Genomic DNA, 21,173 nt, shown 5'->3' on the forward strand with positions numbered 1-21,173 from the left:
AGACGGGGTTTCACCGTGTTAGCCAGGATGGTCTCGATCTCCTGACCTCGTGATCCGCCCGTCTCGGCCTCCCAAAGTGCTAGGATTACAGGCCTGAGCCACCGCGCCCGGCCTCCTTCCATCATTTCTATCAGATAGAACAGAACAAGCAAAGTGTTCATTCAGATTCCATCTTGGACTCTTGAATCCTGTTTTTCTTAAACCCTTATCGTATAGTGTAGATGCTACCTTATTATTGAGCTGTATGATTTGATCCACATACTTTTCTCCGTAATAGCAAGGGGATGTATTCGGAGGTTATAGCCATTTTATTTTGTAGTTTTGTCTTTAACTGTTCTAATAGTTGGCCTGAAATGATTAGGTTTGTGATATGGACATAGTAGCTCAATAGGCTATTTGTAATGCAGGCTTCATGCCATTTGAACTTTCTGTGCTGTTTTAGCTCAACATCAGATCACAATCTTGTTGCATGTGAAACCTGCTACATCTAAAAACATTGCCAAATGCAGGTATTGATCTCTAACATTTTGTGCCACCCAGTGGGAAAGCTTTTAAATTGGTGAGAAATATACATCTTCTCTGACCTCCTATTTTTAAAAATTCCAAACATGAAGTTTCCTGATCGGGAGGTAAAACACAATGAATTCATTGGCTATGAAGAATAGCAATGAATTATTTTATGAACTAAGTATTTCTTTACCTCACTTAAGTGGTTCCTTTAATAATATTGGCTTTATGGCTTTAGGTTTTGGACATTTATTTGTTTCTATTTACTTTTAAATTTCTACAGAGAATACGACTGATTTGTAGATTTCACAGTGTTTGAATAATCAATGAATATGTTTGATGAAGGTATAACCGCTTGTATAACTCTTGTGTTTTTTTCAGGAAAGGAAAAGAAGTACCTCCATCTTTCAAACAATTTTTTAGTAGTTCTCTGGCTTTGATGCACATCAACCTTTCAGGCACAAAACTGTCTCCTGAGCCCTTAAAGTGAGTGGTTAATTCACTTTCTCCAGAGCTTTTAAAGTTCAACTTGTTTTTATGAATGTGCTTGAGGGAAGGGAGAAAGATATATAATCCAAAGACAAAAACCACAGATGAGAATACCTTTTTACTGTGGGGCAGAAAAATAAATTAAAATTTTAAAAAATACATTGTGCACTATTGATATTATTGCATCTTCTAAGAAAAAACATCTTTTGGTTTATGACCTTGGCAGGAGTCACTGATCTACAAAAGTTGTATTCCCAGGTACTTACTATTGCTTTTATATTAACCTCTGTTCATTCCATTTCAGGCATATTCGTGCGTGTGTGTGTGTGTGTGTGTGTGTGTGTCTGTGTGTATGTGCGTGTTTTCATTAGCATTTACTCTAAATCTTTCTACTAATAGTAATAAACTCTAAACACGTTGTATGTATGCAACAGAGTGAATTTTTAGCTACTTTGGTTTCTGAATTACTGAGGTTAGTATGGGCTATTTGGCACTTTTATTTGGCAGCCAACTTATGGGTTAATATCCCTAGTGTAGGTATAGTGGTGAAGTTAAAATTGTTAGTTAAATTGAGGGTTGAGAATAATTTATTATCCTTGAGATTTCTGTTCACTATTGCCAGAAAGAGTCAAAAGTTTAGTGTACAAGTTCAGTGAATTTGACTGTAGGATCAAATTCTCTTTGAGTCTAAAGAAGGTATTTTGAAGTAATGATTAAAAAAGTTGTCAGATATGCTCAATTATATGCATGGATTTCTCCCTTCCCAGCTGACTGTAAATCAGCATTTAATTTTTCCCTTGTAATGTGTATGAAATGTTAAAATTAATGTCTACTATTCATCTTACTAGAAAATTAAGCTTCATTTAATTTATAAATTATCTTTTCTTTTCCTTTTTTATTTCTGTTTTGAGAGGTATGAAGTTCTTGTTTTCATATAGTACCAGATGATCAAAACAATGGATGCCTTTAAAAAAGTAGATCCAGGCCGAGTGCGGTGGCTCATGCCTGTAAACCCAGCACTCTGGGAGGCCAAGGTGGGCAGATCACTTGAGGTCAGGAGTTCGAGACCAGCTTGGCCAACATGGTGAAACCCCGTCTCTACTGAAAATACAAAAATTAGCCAGGCATGGTGGTGCATGCCTGTATTCTCAGCTACTCAGGAGGCTGGAGGCAGGAGAATCGCTTGAACCCAGGAGGCAGAGGTTGCAGTGAGCCGAGATCATGCCATTGCATGCCAGCCTGGTGACAGAGTGAGACTCCATCTCCAAAAAAAAAAAAAAAAAAAAAAAAAAAAGTAGATCTAGTCAACTGCTGAAAAAAAAAAGTCTGATGTTATGTTATAGCAGGCTTAAAAAATGTTGAGTTAATATATTTGGGATCCCTAAATATAATAGCCACAAATAATAAACACCTCATGATTTGGCTGTTTGTATAGATATTAAGAAAGCTATGAGAGTCATATTCTAAAGTTCCATTATAATCATACTCATTTACATATTCATTCAAGTAATACTGAGCATCTACAATGTGCTGGACACTGGATGGCAGAGTAGGAAGCAAAACCAGAGAGGGTCCTTGTCCTGGTAATGTATCAGCAGGAAATTAGCATATTCAAATAGTTTTCTATTTTTAATTCTTTCAATCTTGTTGACTTTTGTATAATATAGAGTAACATTTTATTGGTTAGTGTAACTGATTTTGTGGAATATTTCACTTTGCAACAAGACTGGACTTAATGTACTTTGTTGCACATATATACCTGTAAATGTTGTACTTCAGAGATATTTTGTAATTGTTAAATCTTGGACCTGATGTTATTGGTGTGAATGTTTGATAATGTTAAGTCGGTAGTCTCTTCAGCTCTGTGTTTTAATCAGTAAAAATTTTCATATGGGGAGAAAGCCTTCATGGCTAAAGATTATGTAAATAAAATTCCACATATACATTTAATGTGATATAATTATTTGAAAAGATAACACAAAACTGAAGTTCTCAGGTTTATGTATGAGAGGGTGAGGATGAAAAGGAATTTGCACAGTACTACCCTAAACTAGACACTGCACTGGGTGCTTACATATGGCCTGTCACCTTTAATGTTGATGACAGTGATGAGAAGTTGATATCATTATCCCCATTTTACAGCTGAGGATATTGAGGCTCAGAGAAGCTAAGTAATTTGCCCCAAATCACTATTGGAGATTGGGTTTCCTGAGGAGCCAACTTTGAGATGGAGATTAGCAAGTAGGATATTTATAAGGACATTCTCTTGGGATTACCATCGGTGAAGAGGGATCGGGGAGAAAGCAGGGTCAGACAGAAGGGAGAAGTTGCGCTGGGAGGCTCTTCCAGTAAAGAGGAAGAACCCAGAGTGGGTTCTGGGAAGTGCCTAGCAGTGTCCGCTGCTCTCAGCCAGCTGTCATGGGCTCAGCAGTGTTCCCTACCTCATTCCGCCTTCAACTGCACCAAGAGGGGCAGAAACCCTTGTTTCTCTAAGGGTTTGGGGTTAGTATCAGTGAGAGAATAAACTGAAGCAACACAGTTACTTTTGAGAGAAGTTTGGATATAACAATATTTTTCCCCACAAGTTTCCCACTTAATTTGAGATTCTTTTACAAGCAAATTGGGGAAGTAGAGTGTTTTGCAGGAGGTGGAGGTGGGAAGCAAGACAAAGAATATGACTGCTTACTTTATTGTTGCAATTTTCCTTTGAGGCCTTTTTTGGTCCATGTTAATGTATTTCAAGGGGAATTAGAGAACATGGTGACGCTGTTCCTTGGTGTTTTCTAAAATTGCTAGAATAGTCTGGTCCATGTGTGTCCCAAGGATGTTCGTTGCTCCAGCATCACTCAGAGTGCAGTGTGAGTTCCTGCTTACTGCTCATTCTTGGTCTTTCGTTTTCCCTCCCTCAAGTCTTTCTTCCTGGACATCCCCTTTCTCCCTGCCATGTGGCACCCCTTCTCTTTGACCCCGTCTCTCTGGCTGAGTATTTTTCATAAACCTGTTGAATGTGCTACCCTGAAATTATAACTAGTGCCACTGATCTAGAGCTGGAAGAATTAAATTCAAATTGTTCTCTTAAGCAATTTTGCAATAGTGATTGGGGATCTAGAAGATGATTGTTAAGGCAATTTTGCCATCATTAGGTTAAAATAAACATCATATTTTGCTATAGAATTTTTCCCCAGTGCCCAGTATGCTTTATTGTATTTATTCTTTTATTTTACTAGGGACAGTTTCTATAGGTTATTTATTTTTACTAGTCTCATGAGTTGTTGCCTCCTAATCATTGGCCTTCTGTAATTAAATGCCTTAAAGCATATCATTTGTTTTCTTGGCCTTAATTCACATGTGAGAAAAGTAGGAAGTATTTTCCTTCCGTCTAAGCATCATAAAAATACAATGTTGAAACATGTGTCTAAGTCCTAGAAACTCAGCATATATTGGAAATAAAAGGGGCCTCTTTGGTAATATCTGAACTCTCATTTACTGATGAGAACTTAAGACATACACAAAAAGTGATGTGCTTAAGGTCATTCAACCAGTAGCCGCTGAGCTGGGACATGAGGACTGGCCTTTTGGTTTTCAGCCTCCAGCGCTTTCAGTGACTCAATACTGCCCCCGTGAAGGAAAGGGCACATAAGTAATTTTTAGGAAAAGAGAAGCAATTTAATAAGTATTTGAACAAGTACATAGATGAGATATACCCAGCCTTTCTCATAGGACAGTGTTTTAGAATAAGGGAGTAGTGAACTGAATTTAAAAAGTGAAAAGGAAGGCACTTACTTCCAGCCTCCTAACAGGGAGTGGGAGGAGGTGGGTTTTCATAGCTGGAGGCAGCCAAGCCCCTATGTGTTCCATGCCACTGCTGGGTTCTCTCTTAGTAGTAGATAAAGCCAGAGAATCACTAGAAAAGAAAATCTCAGAGACTTGGGCATAAAATAATTGCCTACCTTCCCACCTCACCCTTACCCTAGGGTATTTTTGGGGTATTCTGAGTAGAGGTCTTTTTCCTGGCAACATGGAAAACAGGTAGTCACCCCCAGTTAATAAATACCTGGGTTCCACTCTTCTAGTACTTACCACTGGCAACCTTGTGTTAGAGTTATTGGCATACCTATCTGTTTTCCTTGCTTGAAAGCAGGAACTATCTTAGGCTCATCTCTGTGTTTTTCACAAAGTCTGATTTAGGGTCTTCTGTCCACTTTGTATAATTTAGTGGTTGTGTGTGTATGTGTGAATTTTCTGTTTCAAGCTTGCTTGATGGTGTTGGATTTTATAGGACTGACTTGTCAGAGTGGATCCAAGTGATTAGCCTAATCTCCTCAATTTGCAGATGAGAAAATTCCTTTTCAGAGCAGTGATATATAATTTGTCCCGGCTGAGCAGGTAGTTGGACAGGCAGGATCCTGGACTCCGATTCAAGACATGCGCCTTGTTTTATACCCTTGCCCACCCGCTACTGTAGGTCATTTAATAAACTCATCTAGATATAATTTCACATCCTGGTATACTATGGAGCCTGACTTCCTCACTTACATGTTCCTTAGGGAAAACTAGCTTTACTTTGCAACTCTAATAACAATTGCTTAATAATATTCTAAACATTATTAAAGCTCTTCTCAAGCAGATGCAGGTCTGAATTTATCTGTGATGAGCACAATTTAATTTCAATATGCAATTAGGTGTGCTGTTGGTTTATTTGCATAGGAATAGCAATCCTGCCAGGTTTTACATTTATGATGGGCTCACTGCCTGTCAGGCAAAAGAATGCTACAGAGTCAGTCTTTCACTGTTGTTGTGAGGCAGAAATGCAGTTGGCATTTTAAAAAGTAAGAGGGTGCTTGGAGCTTGACCTGTGCAGGCAGTCTTCTTTCTCTAGGCTTTATTCAGTGTGCTTACATTTTTTCTTTTGGGCAATGTGTGGAATGTGTATCTAATATATGTGTTTCCTCCCCTCAGAGCACTGTTATTGGGCCTGGCTTGTAATCATAACTTGAAGGGGGTTTCTCTGGATCTCAGCAACTGTGAGGTAAGAACACCCTTAGATTGTTTACTGGAATAGATAATAGCCTTAACCGCTTTGTCTTTTTCCTGGATAAAATGTGATAGTGTGATTCCACAGGGTGTAAATGAAGCAGAAAAACACATTATGCAAGTTTATAACATTCTGTACTTTGCAAGTTTCTTCTACAGACAGCCACAGAACACCATTTAGAAAACTTTCAAGTATGTTTTTAATGACTTGGGTTTTGTTGTTGTTGTTGTTGTTCCATTCTTGGTGCCGGATGGCTGAGTATTTTATGATGAAGCCTTGAGATATAAAACCATAGACTTACTTTGCCATCATGAAAATGAAACATGCAGCATTTGTTGCAGGGGATAAATGTGTATAACCTAACTTGGATTTTGTAGAGCATGAAAGAGAATGGCTGTCTTATTAATTTTACTTTTTAATATCTTGATTTAAAACAAGAAAATTAATATACCTCTAGAAAGTATAGCAGTTTCAAACACTTCCTATCAAAGAGCTTGTAGAGAAGAATTGAGACTAAAGTGTCTATATTTTACAGGACACCTAAACTTTTACTATCTTTGAAACTTTTACTTTGTGTGACTAGTAAGAAGATACCCAGATACAAACTATATGGCCTATTCAGAGCCTGACTTGACATGTCAAACTTTATCACTTCTTCCCAGGAATGGAGATGGAAGTCTCCTTATTCCTATTCCCGGGCCTTTACACTCACTGTTCTCTCTTCCCCAGCACTCCTACCATGTCCCTCTTCCTCCACCTCCCCAAGACCTCCCTCTCTTTGAGGAATTAACTCACATGCAGTGTTCTGCATACGTGCATCAGCCTCCTAGGCTATGCAATTCTGGATGAATTGGTTAATATAACTAAGTCTCAATTTCTGTGCCTGCAAAATGGAGATAATAGTACCTCTCCCAAGGGGTTGTTATGAAGTTTAAAGGAGCTCTTTTTGAAAAGTGCTTCTTAGGGTATCTGGTATGCAGAAAAGTTGTTTGCTCTTGCTGGTTTCCTATCTGTCTGCCAAGTTTCTTCCCTGCCTGCTTCAGCCCTTTGTGATCTTGATCTTTTCTAATTATCTAACCCTTAATGATAATAGCATGCACCTGGACGCTAAAGCGCCAGTCGTACCTTCCATAGATATTAAGTTAACTCCTGTATGCTTGGATGTAACTTTCTGGAGGGCAGTATTTATGTGATACTATATTTTGTATTTCCCCTATCTCCTAGCAAAATGCCAGGCACCAAGCCAATACTAAATATTGAATAAGATTAATGCTTTGCCTGTATGAAAATTCTAGAAATGGACAAGTCTGAATTTGTACCATATAAATTGTTAGTGTGGTATTTTTCATTAGTTTCAAGCTGGAGTGAACACCAATTATGTGATTTAACAGTCTTATTGTTTTGAAAAAAGAAAAGCAAAAAACAATACAGAAAGACATATTGTTTTAAAAAAAAAAAAAAAACCCAGACAATAGAACCCTAACAATAGAACCCTAAAAAACTAACCTTGCATTGTAGAAATTTCATATGCACATTAATTATCTTTCGTTTATAAAAATAGACTATAGTAGAAACCAAATCTGGTAATATTAATTAATTATTTGTTTGCCAGCACTTTACTGAGGGGCATGCCAATAGTAATTTTATATTTTATTTTATTTTATTTATTTTATTATTTTATTTTATTTTATTTATTTTATTATTTTATTTTATTTTATTTATTTTATTATTTTATTTTATTTTATTTTATGATGGAGTTTCCCTCTGTCATCCAGGCTGGAGTGCTGTGGCACGATCTTGGCTCACTGCAAGCTCCACCTCCCAGGTTCATGCCATTCTCCTGCCTCAGCCTCCCAAGTAGCTGGGACTATAGGTTCCCGCCACCACGCCCAGCTAATATTTTGTATTTTTAGTAGAGACAGGGTTTCACCTTGGTCTCGATCTCCTGACCTCGTGATTCTCCCACCTCGACCTCCCAAAGTACTGGGATTAAAGGCATGTGCCACCGCACCCGGCCAGTAATTTTATTTTTAATTGGGGGAGGAGTGAGAGATGAAGCCAGTGGGATAGGTTATCCCGTAAAAAAAAAAGCAAAAAAAAAAAAACAGGGCAGGCGCAGTGACTCATGTCTGTAGTTCCAGCACTTTAGGAGGCCAAGGCAGGTAGATCACGAGGTCAGGAGTTCAAGACCAGCCTGGCCAAGATGGTGAAACCCTGTCTCTACTAAATATATAAAAATTAGCTGGGAATGGTGGCAGGCTCCTGTAATCCCAGCTACTCAGGAGGCTGAAGCAGAGAATTGCTTGAACCTGGGAGGCAGAGGTTGCAGTGAGCTGAGACTGTACCACTGCACTCCAGCCTGGGCGAGAGAGTGAGACTCTGTCTCAAAAAAACAAAAAAGCAAGTTGGTGTAAACTTTACTGCTCTATTAGATCAAACTACTAAATTAGCAATAACTTCTAATGTGGTTTTACAATCCTGATTAAATATTGTGACTGCCAGCAGTCTAACATCTTTTATTCAGTTCTGTGATAAAGCTAAGATGGTTTCTTAATTGTAGGTAAACTGAGGTCAAAAGAAGTGGAAATAATATAACTCAACAATGGCAGACCTATGATGAAAATACTGTCCGGATTCTCTGTTGCTAATAGTTATATTGACAGTGATAATTATTAGACTACTAAGTATGGTTAGGCATTTTCTTCTCAAACAAATTGATAGGGGCCGTGTTCCCAAAGATTGCTATATACCTTGTTCCTTAAACTCCTTTGTGATCTGTTGAGAATAACTTTCAGATAGTTATAGTAGAAGAACTGTATAAAACTGATATTTTGCATGTCAAAAATTGCAGACTATTGGCAGTTTCGTAAAGTTCAACCTAATTGCTAGTAGACTTTATCTTTTATAATCTTTTTTTTTAATGAAGGCAGGAATTCAGGTCAAATAGTTAATCTCTGATGATGGGATTGAACAGTATTATTATGATAATTCCAATTTCATTTTGGCCTTTCACTTATGCATTATATGATAAATTGATACTACTGACTTGGGGAAGTCTTAAAAGTATTGTAGTACCATGTTCTCCCCACTTACAACTTTAATCACAGTACTGGCGACCACATTTATAAAGTCACATGTTATGTTGATGCTCATGAAAGTTGGTAAAACACAAAATTATTTTTCTAAACTATGTCATAATATTTTATCACATTTTGTTTCTTAGGCCTAGATGTCCACATTTAAGTAGATTTCAGTTTGCTTCTCTTCATGATATAATAAATCTCCCCCCAAAAGTGTTTGGATTTCCAATATAATTCATGCTGGAATGCTTGACACTTTGAGTGTTAACTGTTTGAGTCTTTAATCATCTGTATTTGATATTGCAGAGTTTGTGTAATCCTCTTAGAAGCTCTTTCTATCACAGAAGTTTAAAATCATGAATATGTATATTTTCTTTCTGCCTGTTCTCTGTTTAACTACAAACCCTCTCCACTCTTAGCATACCAGTCAAAATCATAGCAGCTTCAGCCCTTGACTTTTCCCGATGATCATATAAATCTAGTCTTAAAATCCAAAAGGTGGTGAGAAATGAAATTTCTCCTTGATACCGTTGTCATCTTGGGAGGTTACTTACTCAGGTTGAGGGACTGGCAGACCTGGGACAAGTCAAGGTCCAGAACCTTTGGCTGGCAGGTGTTGATCATCCTGCTGGAGTTGGGGGAGGAGGTGCGGAGGGCCGGGGGTTGGGGGGATGGGGACGGATAGGGAGGGTTTGTCCTGCAGTCCTGCAGTTTCTGATGTGGGCTCCGTAAGAGCTCAACGCTTCCTGCGGGTACCTCTAATACAAGTCCACCACAGCCAGGGAAACAGGAACTATTGTGAGATACCTTGAAGTCTTCTTATATTTATAAATAGGTGATTAATATAAAATATCTACTGTATAGAATTTTTTTTTTTTTTTTGAGATGGAGTTTCACTCTGTCACCCAGGTTGGAGTGCAGTGGCATGATCTCAGCTCACTGCAACCTCCGCCTCCCGGGTTCACACCATTCTCCTGCCTCAGCCTCCCGAGTAGCTGGGACTACAGGCATCCGCTACCACACCCAGCTAATTTTTTGTATATTTAGTAGAGATGGGGTTTCACTGTGTTAGCCAGGATGGCCTCGATCTCCTGACCTCGTGATCCACCCGCCTCGGCCTCCCAAAGTGCTGGGATTACAGGCGTGAGCCACTGCGCCTGGCTACTATAAAGAATTTTTGACTCAGATTTATTTCTTCTCCTGGTAGGGAGAATAAATCCAGCGATGGATTTTAAAATCAGATTAGTATGAGTGTTATAGAGGATAAATGATGGTAAAATATGGTAGTTGAGATTATTGGGAGGAAAGGGAAAATAGCCTTAAAGTAGGAAGTAAAAGTGTTTGGACAGGGAGTTTAGAATAACTTAAGCAAATTATTTTTGATTTTGCCATATGCTGGTTCCTTTACTGTTCATTCTCACCTTTCCTAATAAGTTGGCTTGTAGTTCTCAGGGTATTCTTTATTCCCCTGAAATAGGCATTTCACACTCATTAATTTGAATGAGAGAGGAGACTTACACTTCATGCTATTAAAAAAAAAGTTCCCTGTGGGTATTTAGAACGTATGGAGTTGCTTTCTTACAATACAAACATCATTGTTATTTGGAAAATTAAATCTAAAATGTTGGTCTATAGTCTTTTGTATCTGTGATAACTAAGGTAACAAGCACTGAAATTAACCTTACATTTTCAGGTAACTTCTATACTTACAAGAAAACACTTCTATGTTCCTTAAGGCATTTTGCATTAATGATATCATCACCTCTGTTTCTTTCCCTTGGTCTTTTAGTATGGAAAAGGAGTCTGTCTTGTGTGTGAAAATGACTCAAAGTAGTTATGGGAGGCAAAAAGAGTGAGCCAAGGGTGAGCACTTTGGAATGAAAGGGCCCCCTTTGAAACATGGCTCACTTACTTGGCTTATTAGGTGACTCACCTTCTTTCAGCCTTTGTTGCTCATCTATTGAATGGAAATAATGGTTTTCAAGGCTAGCGTCTGGTACAAGTCACTACGCCAGCCCAGCATATGTGAGCCATCATCTAGGGTGTAAAAGATTTGTGATGGAGGAGCTTTATTTGGAATGTCAGAATTGATATCATAGGTCAGTATTGCCCTTCTAAAAATTTTTATTTAGAAGCTTTATGAATATTCAATCTTTACCAAAAAATTTTTGGGAATTGCCTTCAAAGCTGTTTTACATCTTTCAATAAGGATTACTCTCATCAGCTTATTGGTGAGACAAATTCTTCTTGAAACTTGATTTTTTGGACACAAGACAGTATGATACTTCATGGCCAGATTAGCTTCAGGATGGCCTGTGGCTGATCCTTATTCATTCTCAAAGAGTTAGGATTTAGTGTCAGTACAGATGTTCAGAGAAATGTGTGTATTCCATTGCCCTCTAGGTTAGTTCTGAAGAGCTTCAAAACCATTTTTTATGGCAGTAGTGATATTGTCATTCATGAGTGTTCTTCTCATGTACCCAAGTATCTGAAGAGAGGCAATGGATCTATGCATTCTTTTTTTTTTTTAATTGAGACAAAGTCTTGCTCTGTCACCCAGGCTGGAGTGCAGTGGTGCAATCTTGACTCACTGCAACCTGCACCTCTAGGGTTCAAGTTGTTCTCCTGTCTCAGCCTCCTGAGTAGCTGGGATTACAGGCATATGCCACTGTATCTGGCTAATTTTTGTATTGTTAGTAGAGATGGGGTTTCACCATGTTGGCCAGGCTGGTCTCAAACTCCTAACCTCTAGTAATCCACCTACCTCGGCCTCCCAAAGTGCTGGAATTACTATGCTTGGCCATATGCATTCTTGTATGTTTAAAAATCTTATAACTTCATAGTTATACATTAAGAGAAGAATTGGTAAATGATGGGACTAAATTCTTCAAACTTAATCTCCTTCCAAATGAGAGACAAAAATCTCTAATACTTCAGAGAAGATGCAAAGGGCAATTAAATTAATTATAGTTGTGGCTTAGTTGCAGGCCTGGGTGTGGGAGTTAGTTTCTTTAAGTGGAAACTTTTCTGAAGATGATCCTACAGTTTATTGCAATTCATGATGAGTAGAAAAAAGAACATCAAATACTGACATTTGTAATGAGTTTTGCAGCAATTGAACACAAACTTTTACAGTTTCATTCCGTTTGATAATCATTCAACCAACCTTGAGGCAAGCATCATTGTAGTTCCCCTCACCTATCACTTCCCTGTCAGGCCAGGTACAGAATGCAGAATTGCAAATGTTTCACGTGACAGGATGCATATATGAAAGCAATGAATATCTGCACCTGTTTGCACCTTGAAAATGACTGTATTTGCCTGAGCATGGTGGCTCACACCTGTCATGCCAGCACTTTGGGAGGCCAAGGCAGGCAGATCACTTGAGGTCAGGAGTTCAGGACCAGCCTGGCTAACATGGTGAAACCCGTCTCTACTGAAAATACAAAAATTAACTAGGCATGGTGGTGCATGCCTGTAATCCTAGCTACTTCGGAGGCTGAGGCAGGAGTATTGCTTGAACCTAGGAGGTAGAGGTTGCAGTGAGTCGAGATTGTGCCATTGCACTCCAGCCTGGGAGACAGTGAGACTCTGTCTCGAACAAACAAACAAACAAAAAAGAAAACAACCGTATTTATATACATCCTTCTTAGGTACTAGATTGTTATTTGGCATCAAATCCTGCTAGAAAGTGGGCATTATGAACTGGATGTTGTCTAATCATTTTTTCTGTCCTTGGAGAAACCTACACCATTCAGTTTTATGTATGAAAATTTCCCAGGATAAAAATTAATTTAAAAAATTACTATTGGAACCCCTATGAAAGAATAGTAGATAATTTGGGGGTCATTTTATATTTTTGCCATATCTTTTTAAATGATAAATGATATTAAGGAAGGAAAGTAAATTATTGAAAGTTCCTTCTAGATTTTAATTTTCCTTGCTGTTCTTATCCCCATTATGGGTATTTGAGTGTTTGGTATTACTTTTTCCTTAGAATTATGAGTAAGATCAGAAATGTTCCACTTTCCTTGAGTGAGAGGATACTACTCTCTTGAAGGAAATGTGATTTTATTTTTAACAGTTCAAAAAGTGTTCGTCATTGTAGTCACATTTACTTCTCTTTGATCTTGCTTTCTTTTAAATAATGCTAGTGTGTGGGATCCAAATAAGGGTAATTTAAAAACCAGTTTTACATGCACACATGCAGACAGCCTCTAATTATGCAAATTCATTTAAAAGGATTTTCATTTACAGTAATGAAAAAGCTTTTACTGTTTTGAGAAAGTTTTAGCTTTTGGAGAATTTTAGACATTTAATAACCTGTGACTTAAATTGAATGTTCTTGGTAACTGAAGCTCAGTTATTTTTGTATCTAAATTTTTGTTTTGGGAGCAAATTTTAGTTAGAAGTATTTTTCTTGACTCTTTGCTTTTTTACATTTTGTATTGATAGAGACTTTTAGCTTTTCCTTTATTCTTGTTCTGCATACTGCTGATAATGTTTTCTGTTTTTTCTCCTTGGGCTTTCATTAGCTTGGCCATTGTGTAAGTACTTTATGAATCAATTAGAATATATTGATACATTTGATTATTTTTTAAATATTGGAAAATATGTTTTATGTGTATATGCTGCAAATATTATCAGTAAGGAGTATGTATAAACAAAGTTAAACCTTTAAATGTTACCTATATTTTCTATTTCTATAAATGGAATATTTTTACTATACTTTACAATGATAGAACATAGACATTTTCTAACAGAAATTTTATTTCTCAACAAGTAAATAACTCTCAGCAAATATGAAATTGTAAAGACTTACGCATTTACACTTACCTTCTCAAAAGCGTACTTTTTTCTTGCTCTAAAAATCAAATTGTTTTTGGAGAAGTGTTTACCTAAATTAGTTCTTGTTTTAGCTTTGACATAGTGTATGTACACATTTAATTCTTCAAGTATAAACAAGCTGTGACCAAGAGCCATGCTTTTCAGAACTATCTGTAGTAAATAAATAATTTTTATGTTTTTTAAACTTCCAATCTATCATAAACCAATACATTTATAAAATATAATAAGAACAAAATACAAAAAAGATTTAGAAAGATGTGAGATATACAAGCCCCCAATTTTTGTGATTAGATACAACAGACCTAAAATGTTTACTACTAAAGTTTCTAAAAATCTTTACACTCAATTTCTGTACTTATTCATCTCAGATTTTGAGTAGCAAGGTGCTGGGGAAGATGTACAGGTGTCATGATGAGACAGGCCTGATGGGGCATTTGGGTAAGCTGGAGAGCTCCTGAGAAAACAAGCAGGTATAGTTAAATGGGCCTGCCACTGGTTCCTGACAATAGCTTCACACACAGGTTAGAAGCCCTTCAGCTATGAAGTTGGTTTTGGTTTCCCTGAAGTATGAAAACCAGTCCCTTGGAGAGGTCTACCTCTCTGCAATACTCTACTTCAGAGCTCACCTTAGAACAATCTGTCACCTTAAAAAGTAGAAATGGTGAGATGCGGTGGCACATGCCTATAATTCCAGCTACGTGGGAGACTGAGGTGGGACGATTGTTTGAACCCAGGAGTTCAAGACCAGCCTGAGCAACACAGTGAGATGCTGTCTCAGAAAAGTAGGAATGGCTGAATGTAAATATCCCCACTGAAATTCTTCTGAATAGAGAGCATTCCCAAAGATCTGTGCAGAACTCTCTGCTCACCATACAAAAAAACCAGAGAAGTTGGCACGTTCTGGTCCAAGGAACGAGCAAAATATTGCATCCAAAATAGGGAAATGAGGATTCTTCTAATTCTTACATCAAAACCTAGACATGTGGAAAATAGCACCTTGTATTGTAAGTTTGTTGTCAAAATTTTTATAAATTTTAATTTTCCTACATGAGTAAAGGACTTGCCATGTTCCTTGGTTCACAGGTTTCCAATAAGTGATAGATTGTTTTTCCTCATTAGATAATAAGTTTACTGAGCAAAAGGGCCACAGCTTAGGGAACTTTGCATCCTTCACAGTGTCTTACGCAGAGTAGGAACTCAACAAATATTGCTGAATGGAAAATACAAAGATATTATGACTCCTGTAAAATATGCTTTGATTTCATAGGAAAAGATGAAAAGTGCTGCATTGGGTTTTTCAGGTTGTTGTTCTCTTTTAAATAAAATTGCGAATGAGGTGAGAATAATCATTTGCACTTAGTTTTGCTCTAAAATAATCATCATAATGATATTTTATATTAATTCAACAATTTTCCCTCCATTACTCAAAGCATTTGTACAAATCATTTTGCAGTCATCTTTAGTTAGCTAATTATTAGTGAGAACTCACACTCGTTTCTTAGAACAGGTAGGGATGGGTCCTTCCTGAAATGTTTGACAATCAAAGTAAGTCTTTATTGTCTCCTTTGGTTGGGTGGAGAGTTTATACCTTGGAATCGGTAACAGTCAAATAAAACAGTAATTTTCTCATGTATAAAATGAATTTATTAGATTTCCAAAAGTCAGAAATGAAGAAGTTCTTCCTGGTTGACACTGCTTTGCTACTATAGTGGCCTGGGTGGTCGTCATCTTGTTTCTCTTTTGTTTTTTTCTGATGGTTTTAGGATTTAATGTGGGATCACGTGGCACAGAAAACAGCAGCAGTGGCTAGTGATAGGCTCTTTACAGCAGCAATGGCTAGTGATAGGCTTCTTTGGAGTTGATAAGCTTTTACTTTTTCTTTGGTACTAAGTTTATTTTAAGACTGACTATCTCTCCTATTTTTAATATTTTGATTACACTTCCAGTAGAGTGAAGACTTTACTCTGTGTTTGGTTTGTGTTTCTCTAGCTGAGATCAGGAGGTGCTCAAGTATTAGAAGGTTGCATTGCTGAAATACACAACATCACCAGCTTAGACATCTCCGACAATGGTAAGTCAGGTATCAGAAAAGAAACGAAACTGAAATATTTTTTGAAGCAAGTTAATAAGGGGAAAATAATCTTCTACCCAAATCCAGACATACCTTAATAAAAATGTTATTTTATTTCTTAACTAATAGGGCTTTTAAATTTAATAATAGGATTTATTTGTAGACTAAAACTGTGCCAGAGTCTTACTAAGTTGATTCTGTGGCCAACTATGCAAAGTCTATGCAGTAAAACAACTCAGTTGCAAAAATATCGCCAGTACATTGAAAAAGGTCTGAGCCCAACTTTTTGCATTCTACCTGATAATAAAATTGTACTCTTGTTTATTTATTCAGAAGCTTATTTCATTAGCTTCATTTCTGCTGATTGTAGTATCATGTTAGTATGAACCTGTGAAATTTGCATAGACAACTTTAACTCCACTTACCCCCCAGTGAACAGTTTGTTGGAATCTTCTCTAACAGAGTGGTGGGGAGAGATGAAACTTTCTGCCATTATTCACTCCCATTTCCTGCTGACTTGGTTTAGCCACTGATTGTATAAGAGATTTAGATAAGTCTTTGTAGTGAATGAGTTTATCCCTGTGAAATAATAGGACATGAAAAGAGAGCAAAGAGTGCCTTTGAAAATGAAAGATTAGAATCCCAGGCCCCTCAGGAAGGTAAAGGAAGTCATCCAACTACATGTCACCTTTGCTTAATTGTGTTCCAGCTGAGAATTAATTTATACACATGTGTTTTGATGCTTTATTTACTCTGATTCTTTCCAGGTTTAGAATCTGACCTATCTACCTTAATAGTATGGCTCAGTAAAAACAGATCAATACAACACCTGGCGTTAGGCAAAAATTTTAATAATATGAAATCCAAGTAAGAGTTTTGAATTTTTTTATATGACAATGATGAAAATAACCAGCCTCCTGAAAGCTTTTGATTTGATTCCACTGTCCACATCTCTAAAATCTCTTTAGAAATCTGACACCTGTATTGGACAACTTAGTACAGATGATTCAAGATGAAGAATCAGTGAGTATTATGTTAAACATTTTTTACTAAAATCTTCTGTTTGTTGCCATTCTTACTGATTATTTCTACTGGATTAATTCTGAAATCCTTTCAGATAGTGTTATCAATGTATATATTTTCCATTACTTTTTAAAAATGGGATAAATATGCTTTAGTAGAGTTGTAGAATGTATTTAAAAACTCACTTTTTTACTTCATTAAATGCACTGTCAATTAAAGAAAGATTGTCACTAATAGATAGAAAGAAGTATAAATTGACTCCTGGGCCTATCTTTTAATTAGCCTTACTACTTCCTAACTTTATCTAATAATCTAATCTGCAGGCATGAATTTTTACAATCTAGTTGACTTCATGACCTTATATAATGCTGAGAAATATCATATTGCTAATTTGAATTTCATCTAATAATTATGTGGAATTATAGGAGACCAAGGAAGTTTTCTTCCATCTTTAATTGCTGCTTGAAGTCTAGTAGCACTCTGTATTTTTACTTCCCTTTAGTCGCTCCTGACCAAAATTTAGTTCAGGGTAAAGAAGTTTAATTTCAAATAGTATCTTATTTTGCTGCCCTTTAAAATGGATTAGGAGAAAGAAAAGTTATTTTATGGACAAAGTAAGAAGCACTCTACCATGAATCCATTTAATTTAGAGCTGGTGTGTTACACCTTATACTTTACTGATGCTCTTTAACATTTTGTCCCTTTCCTCTCAAAGTCCTATTTAGTCACCAGACTCAGCTTTTCCAGTTCCTAAAACTCAGATCAGTTTGTATTCCTACTATGAAGAGTTATATTATTCATGTTTTGTAATAGCTGCTTTTGTAGGTCATGAGGGTGATTTTTATATTAATCATGTGGAGTATGTCACATTTTGAAAAAGTGTAATTTTCCCTTCTGAATTCATACCAGGGAATAGCAAATTCTATTACAACTGTAAGCTGACTTTTCTGTGAAAGCTAAGAGGCCAGGAGGGATGGACACTGGACACTTCCTCACTTGCCGTTGCCCCCACTTCTCTGGCGGGGCTCTGAGCTGGTGGGCAGGAGAAAATTCTGTTCTGTTTCCTCTTCATTGTGGATGTAATTTTCAACCTGTGGGCTAGAAAATGAGTCTCATTATTATTTAATGAATTCAGCACTTCTCCTTACCCTCATTTACTAATAAACCCCACATTTTGTTGCTCTTATGCTGGGTTATTGAAATTAGGGATATAATTAGAATGTAATTTAGACTTCTCAGAGTTTATGCTGTTTGCTTTACATATTTAATTTGACTTTGCATCACTCTGCTTTGTCTGAGTTTCTGATTTTCCAGTATTGGCCCAGTTTTAACAGATTACGGAAGCTAATATTATGTAATTATACTTAATATTCACCCCAAAAGGTTTTTTTTCTTAACACATACTTTAGGAAAATTTATATTTTTATGAAAAGCATATAAATTTTATGTTTTGGTCATTACGTGAGGTTCTTCAAACCATCTATAATTCTGGAAGTCTGTTACTTAAAGATAATAGTTAAAATATACCTAAAACCATATTTGCAGATGATGAAGTTTGGTATATAAATGTGAATTTTGTCAAGTTAAAAGTTTGAATAGAGTGTTGCTCGTAATGCTGTACAATGAAAAGCTTTTTATGTTCCTGCCATTGAAAAGTAGATGGCTTTTTCAGAAAGCAATTACCTTCTATTTTTTTCTACTTTTAAATTGGTAATATGCAAAACAATTTGAAATGATTAGGAGATGAGTCTTGTGACGATAAAAATTTTATCGATACCTGGTACAATTGGGATCATTTTTTGTTTTATTTATTTACGAGTTTTACATATTAAAAAAGTAATCTCTTTGCTTTTTGCATTCTGACCTGGTGTTTGTAGAGCTTGTTCTTTGACCAGCCTATGAAATACCTTACTCACCCAGTGTTATACATTATGTTCAGTTGAAAAACCTAGATGCTTGTGGATTCCAGTGTCACCTTCATCTATAGACAGTGATTTTCAGGCTGCTGCACCCAGAGTCATGGGACAGTAACATAGAGGGGCCAAGATGACAGGGAGTTTGTTCTGAAGTATTATACATATGAACCCATATTGTAACCAGCAGAACAGAATGTGTTTCTGCTGGGAGTGCCTGTAGCCAGGAGACAGATTCTCAGATTAAGCATGTTCAGCTATGAAAAAGAAATAGTAAGATTTCAAATAGTAATGTTACATGGAAGTACAATAAATCAAGAAGGGATGACCTTATAAATATGCATGCAATTCAGGCTGTTCTGTTCACATTAATGACTGCCTATTATTTTTAAGTATTAACTGGGGTGTATTAGAATTTGAATATAGTCCTGGAATTGATGCTTGATAGCTCAGAGGGTTGGCAGTTTTCCAATATTAGGAAGAAGCTATAATATATCATTTTTGTAGTAATTGAATCAAGATTATTGAAATGATGAAAGATGTGATTACATCTTTTTTAAAGCATATTGTGTTTGTTTTTCTTTAAAACAGTTTCCTGAGCCTGAAGCATTTTTAGTTGTCATTTCTGCTTACCTGTATGTAGGATGTTAAGAAAATTGAAGAAACCAAGCTAAACCCGCTTGAGTCTAAATGGATGCAGACTTTTTGGCCCAGGTTTTAATTGCCTTAGCACTTACTAGGCCATTTAACTTTTATAAATTTGATTCTGATTAATACAGCATTACCTTTTGATTTTACTGTAAATGTATTAACTTTGAAAGCCATGGTAAATTTGGATGATAAGGACGATAATATTGTCTCTTGGTACCAACCACATGCATAATAATGCTTTGTTGATGTCTGAGTCTTGAAACCATCAGCACCCTCATTCTGTCTCCTGTAGCCCTTTGGTAGATGAACCTCTCACAGATGTTGCTTTGGAAGTCAACGTTAAGTGGTTGAGTAGACATAGATAAACCCCAGACTGTGTGTGGGGGCTGTCATGTAGATCACCCAGGCATACCTTGAGAGCTCCAATCCCCAGGCCATTGTGGAACTTGGTCATAGATTACCGCAGAAGCTGCTTCTATCACTATTTCCTGTAATGTTGGGACTGCTTATGCAATAACCATACAATTTGTTTAGTGTGGCTAGGACAATATAGAGCACTCCATGCAACTCAGGAGACATCCAGATCTCCCAGGGAAGTCTGAGTTCTGACATTTAGAGCCACATTGGTTCAACCTCGTTAACCTGGAATTCTTACCCCACTTCAGTAAGTTATGGCTTAAATCAAGGAATGCAAACTCAAATGCCCACAAGGCTAGGAAGGCAACATAAACTAGTAAAGTGAGCTGGGTGTAAGTAGGAAGCTCTATTAATTTATTATTATTATTATTTTGGTCAGATACCATGCAGGACAAACAAAACCTGCCTTTAGGCTAAGTGGCTTTCAATATCTGGTTTAAATGGACAATGAATGGGCTGGTTTGGATTCACCATACAGCTTATGGTCAAATAAAAAGGTCACACAAGACCTGGTGTGGTGGTTCACGCCTTTAATCCTAGCACTTTGGGAGAATGAGGCTGGTGGATCACCTGAGGTCAGGAGTTTGAGACCAGCCTAGCCAACATGGTGAAACCCTGTCTCTACTAAAAATACAAAAACTAGCCAGGCATGATGGTGGGTGCCTATAATCCCAGCTACTTGGGAGGCTGAGGCAGGAGAATTGCTTGAACCCGGGAGGTGGAGGTTGCATTTAGCCGAGATTAAGCCATTGCAGCACTCCAGCTTGGGGGACAGAGCGAGACCTTGTCTCAAAAAAAAAAAAAAAAAAAAAAAAGGCACACACAAATGTGACTTAAAAAAAAGAATTGTAGATGTATCTTCTGATTGAAACTTAACAGATGAAGTTAAGGCCGGGTGCGGTGGCTCATGCCTGTAATTCCAGCACTTTAGGAAGCCAAGGTGAGAGGATCACTTGAGTCTAGGAGTTCGAGACCAGCCTTGGCAACATAGTGATACCCTGTCTCTACAAAAAAAGTATTTTAAAATGAGCTGAACGTAGTGGTGCGCACCTGTAGTTCCAGCTACTTGGGAGGCTGGGCGGGGAGGATGGCTTGAGCCCAAGAGGTCAAGGCTGTAGTGAGTGGTGATTGTGCCACTG

The 21,173-nt window shown here is 37.1% G+C and overlaps 1 protein-coding gene across 2 annotated transcripts in view; it reads left to right on the top strand.

Moving 5' to 3' along the window:
• LRRC16A (leucine rich repeat containing 16A) overlaps positions 1-21,173 on the top strand; it is a 346,863-nt gene that overhangs the window by 218,548 nt on the left and 107,142 nt on the right. For both annotated transcript variants that reach the window (XM_011962810.1, XM_011962811.1), the window contains exons 16-20: positions 889-993; positions 5,956-6,025; positions 15,949-16,030; positions 16,798-16,897; positions 16,999-17,053. In XM_011962810.1, coding sequence (XP_011818200.1) covers positions 889-993; positions 5,956-6,025; positions 15,949-16,030; positions 16,798-16,897; positions 16,999-17,053 — 412 coding nt within the window. The remainder of the gene's footprint in view (positions 1-888; positions 994-5,955; positions 6,026-15,948; positions 16,031-16,797; positions 16,898-16,998; positions 17,054-21,173) is intronic.

Source organism: Colobus angolensis, unplaced genomic scaffold, assembly GCF_000951035.1.
Source record: "Colobus angolensis palliatus isolate OR3802 unplaced genomic scaffold, Cang.pa_1.0 Scaffold6, whole genome shotgun sequence".
Lineage (NCBI taxonomy): Eukaryota > Metazoa > Chordata > Mammalia > Primates > Cercopithecidae > Colobus > Colobus angolensis.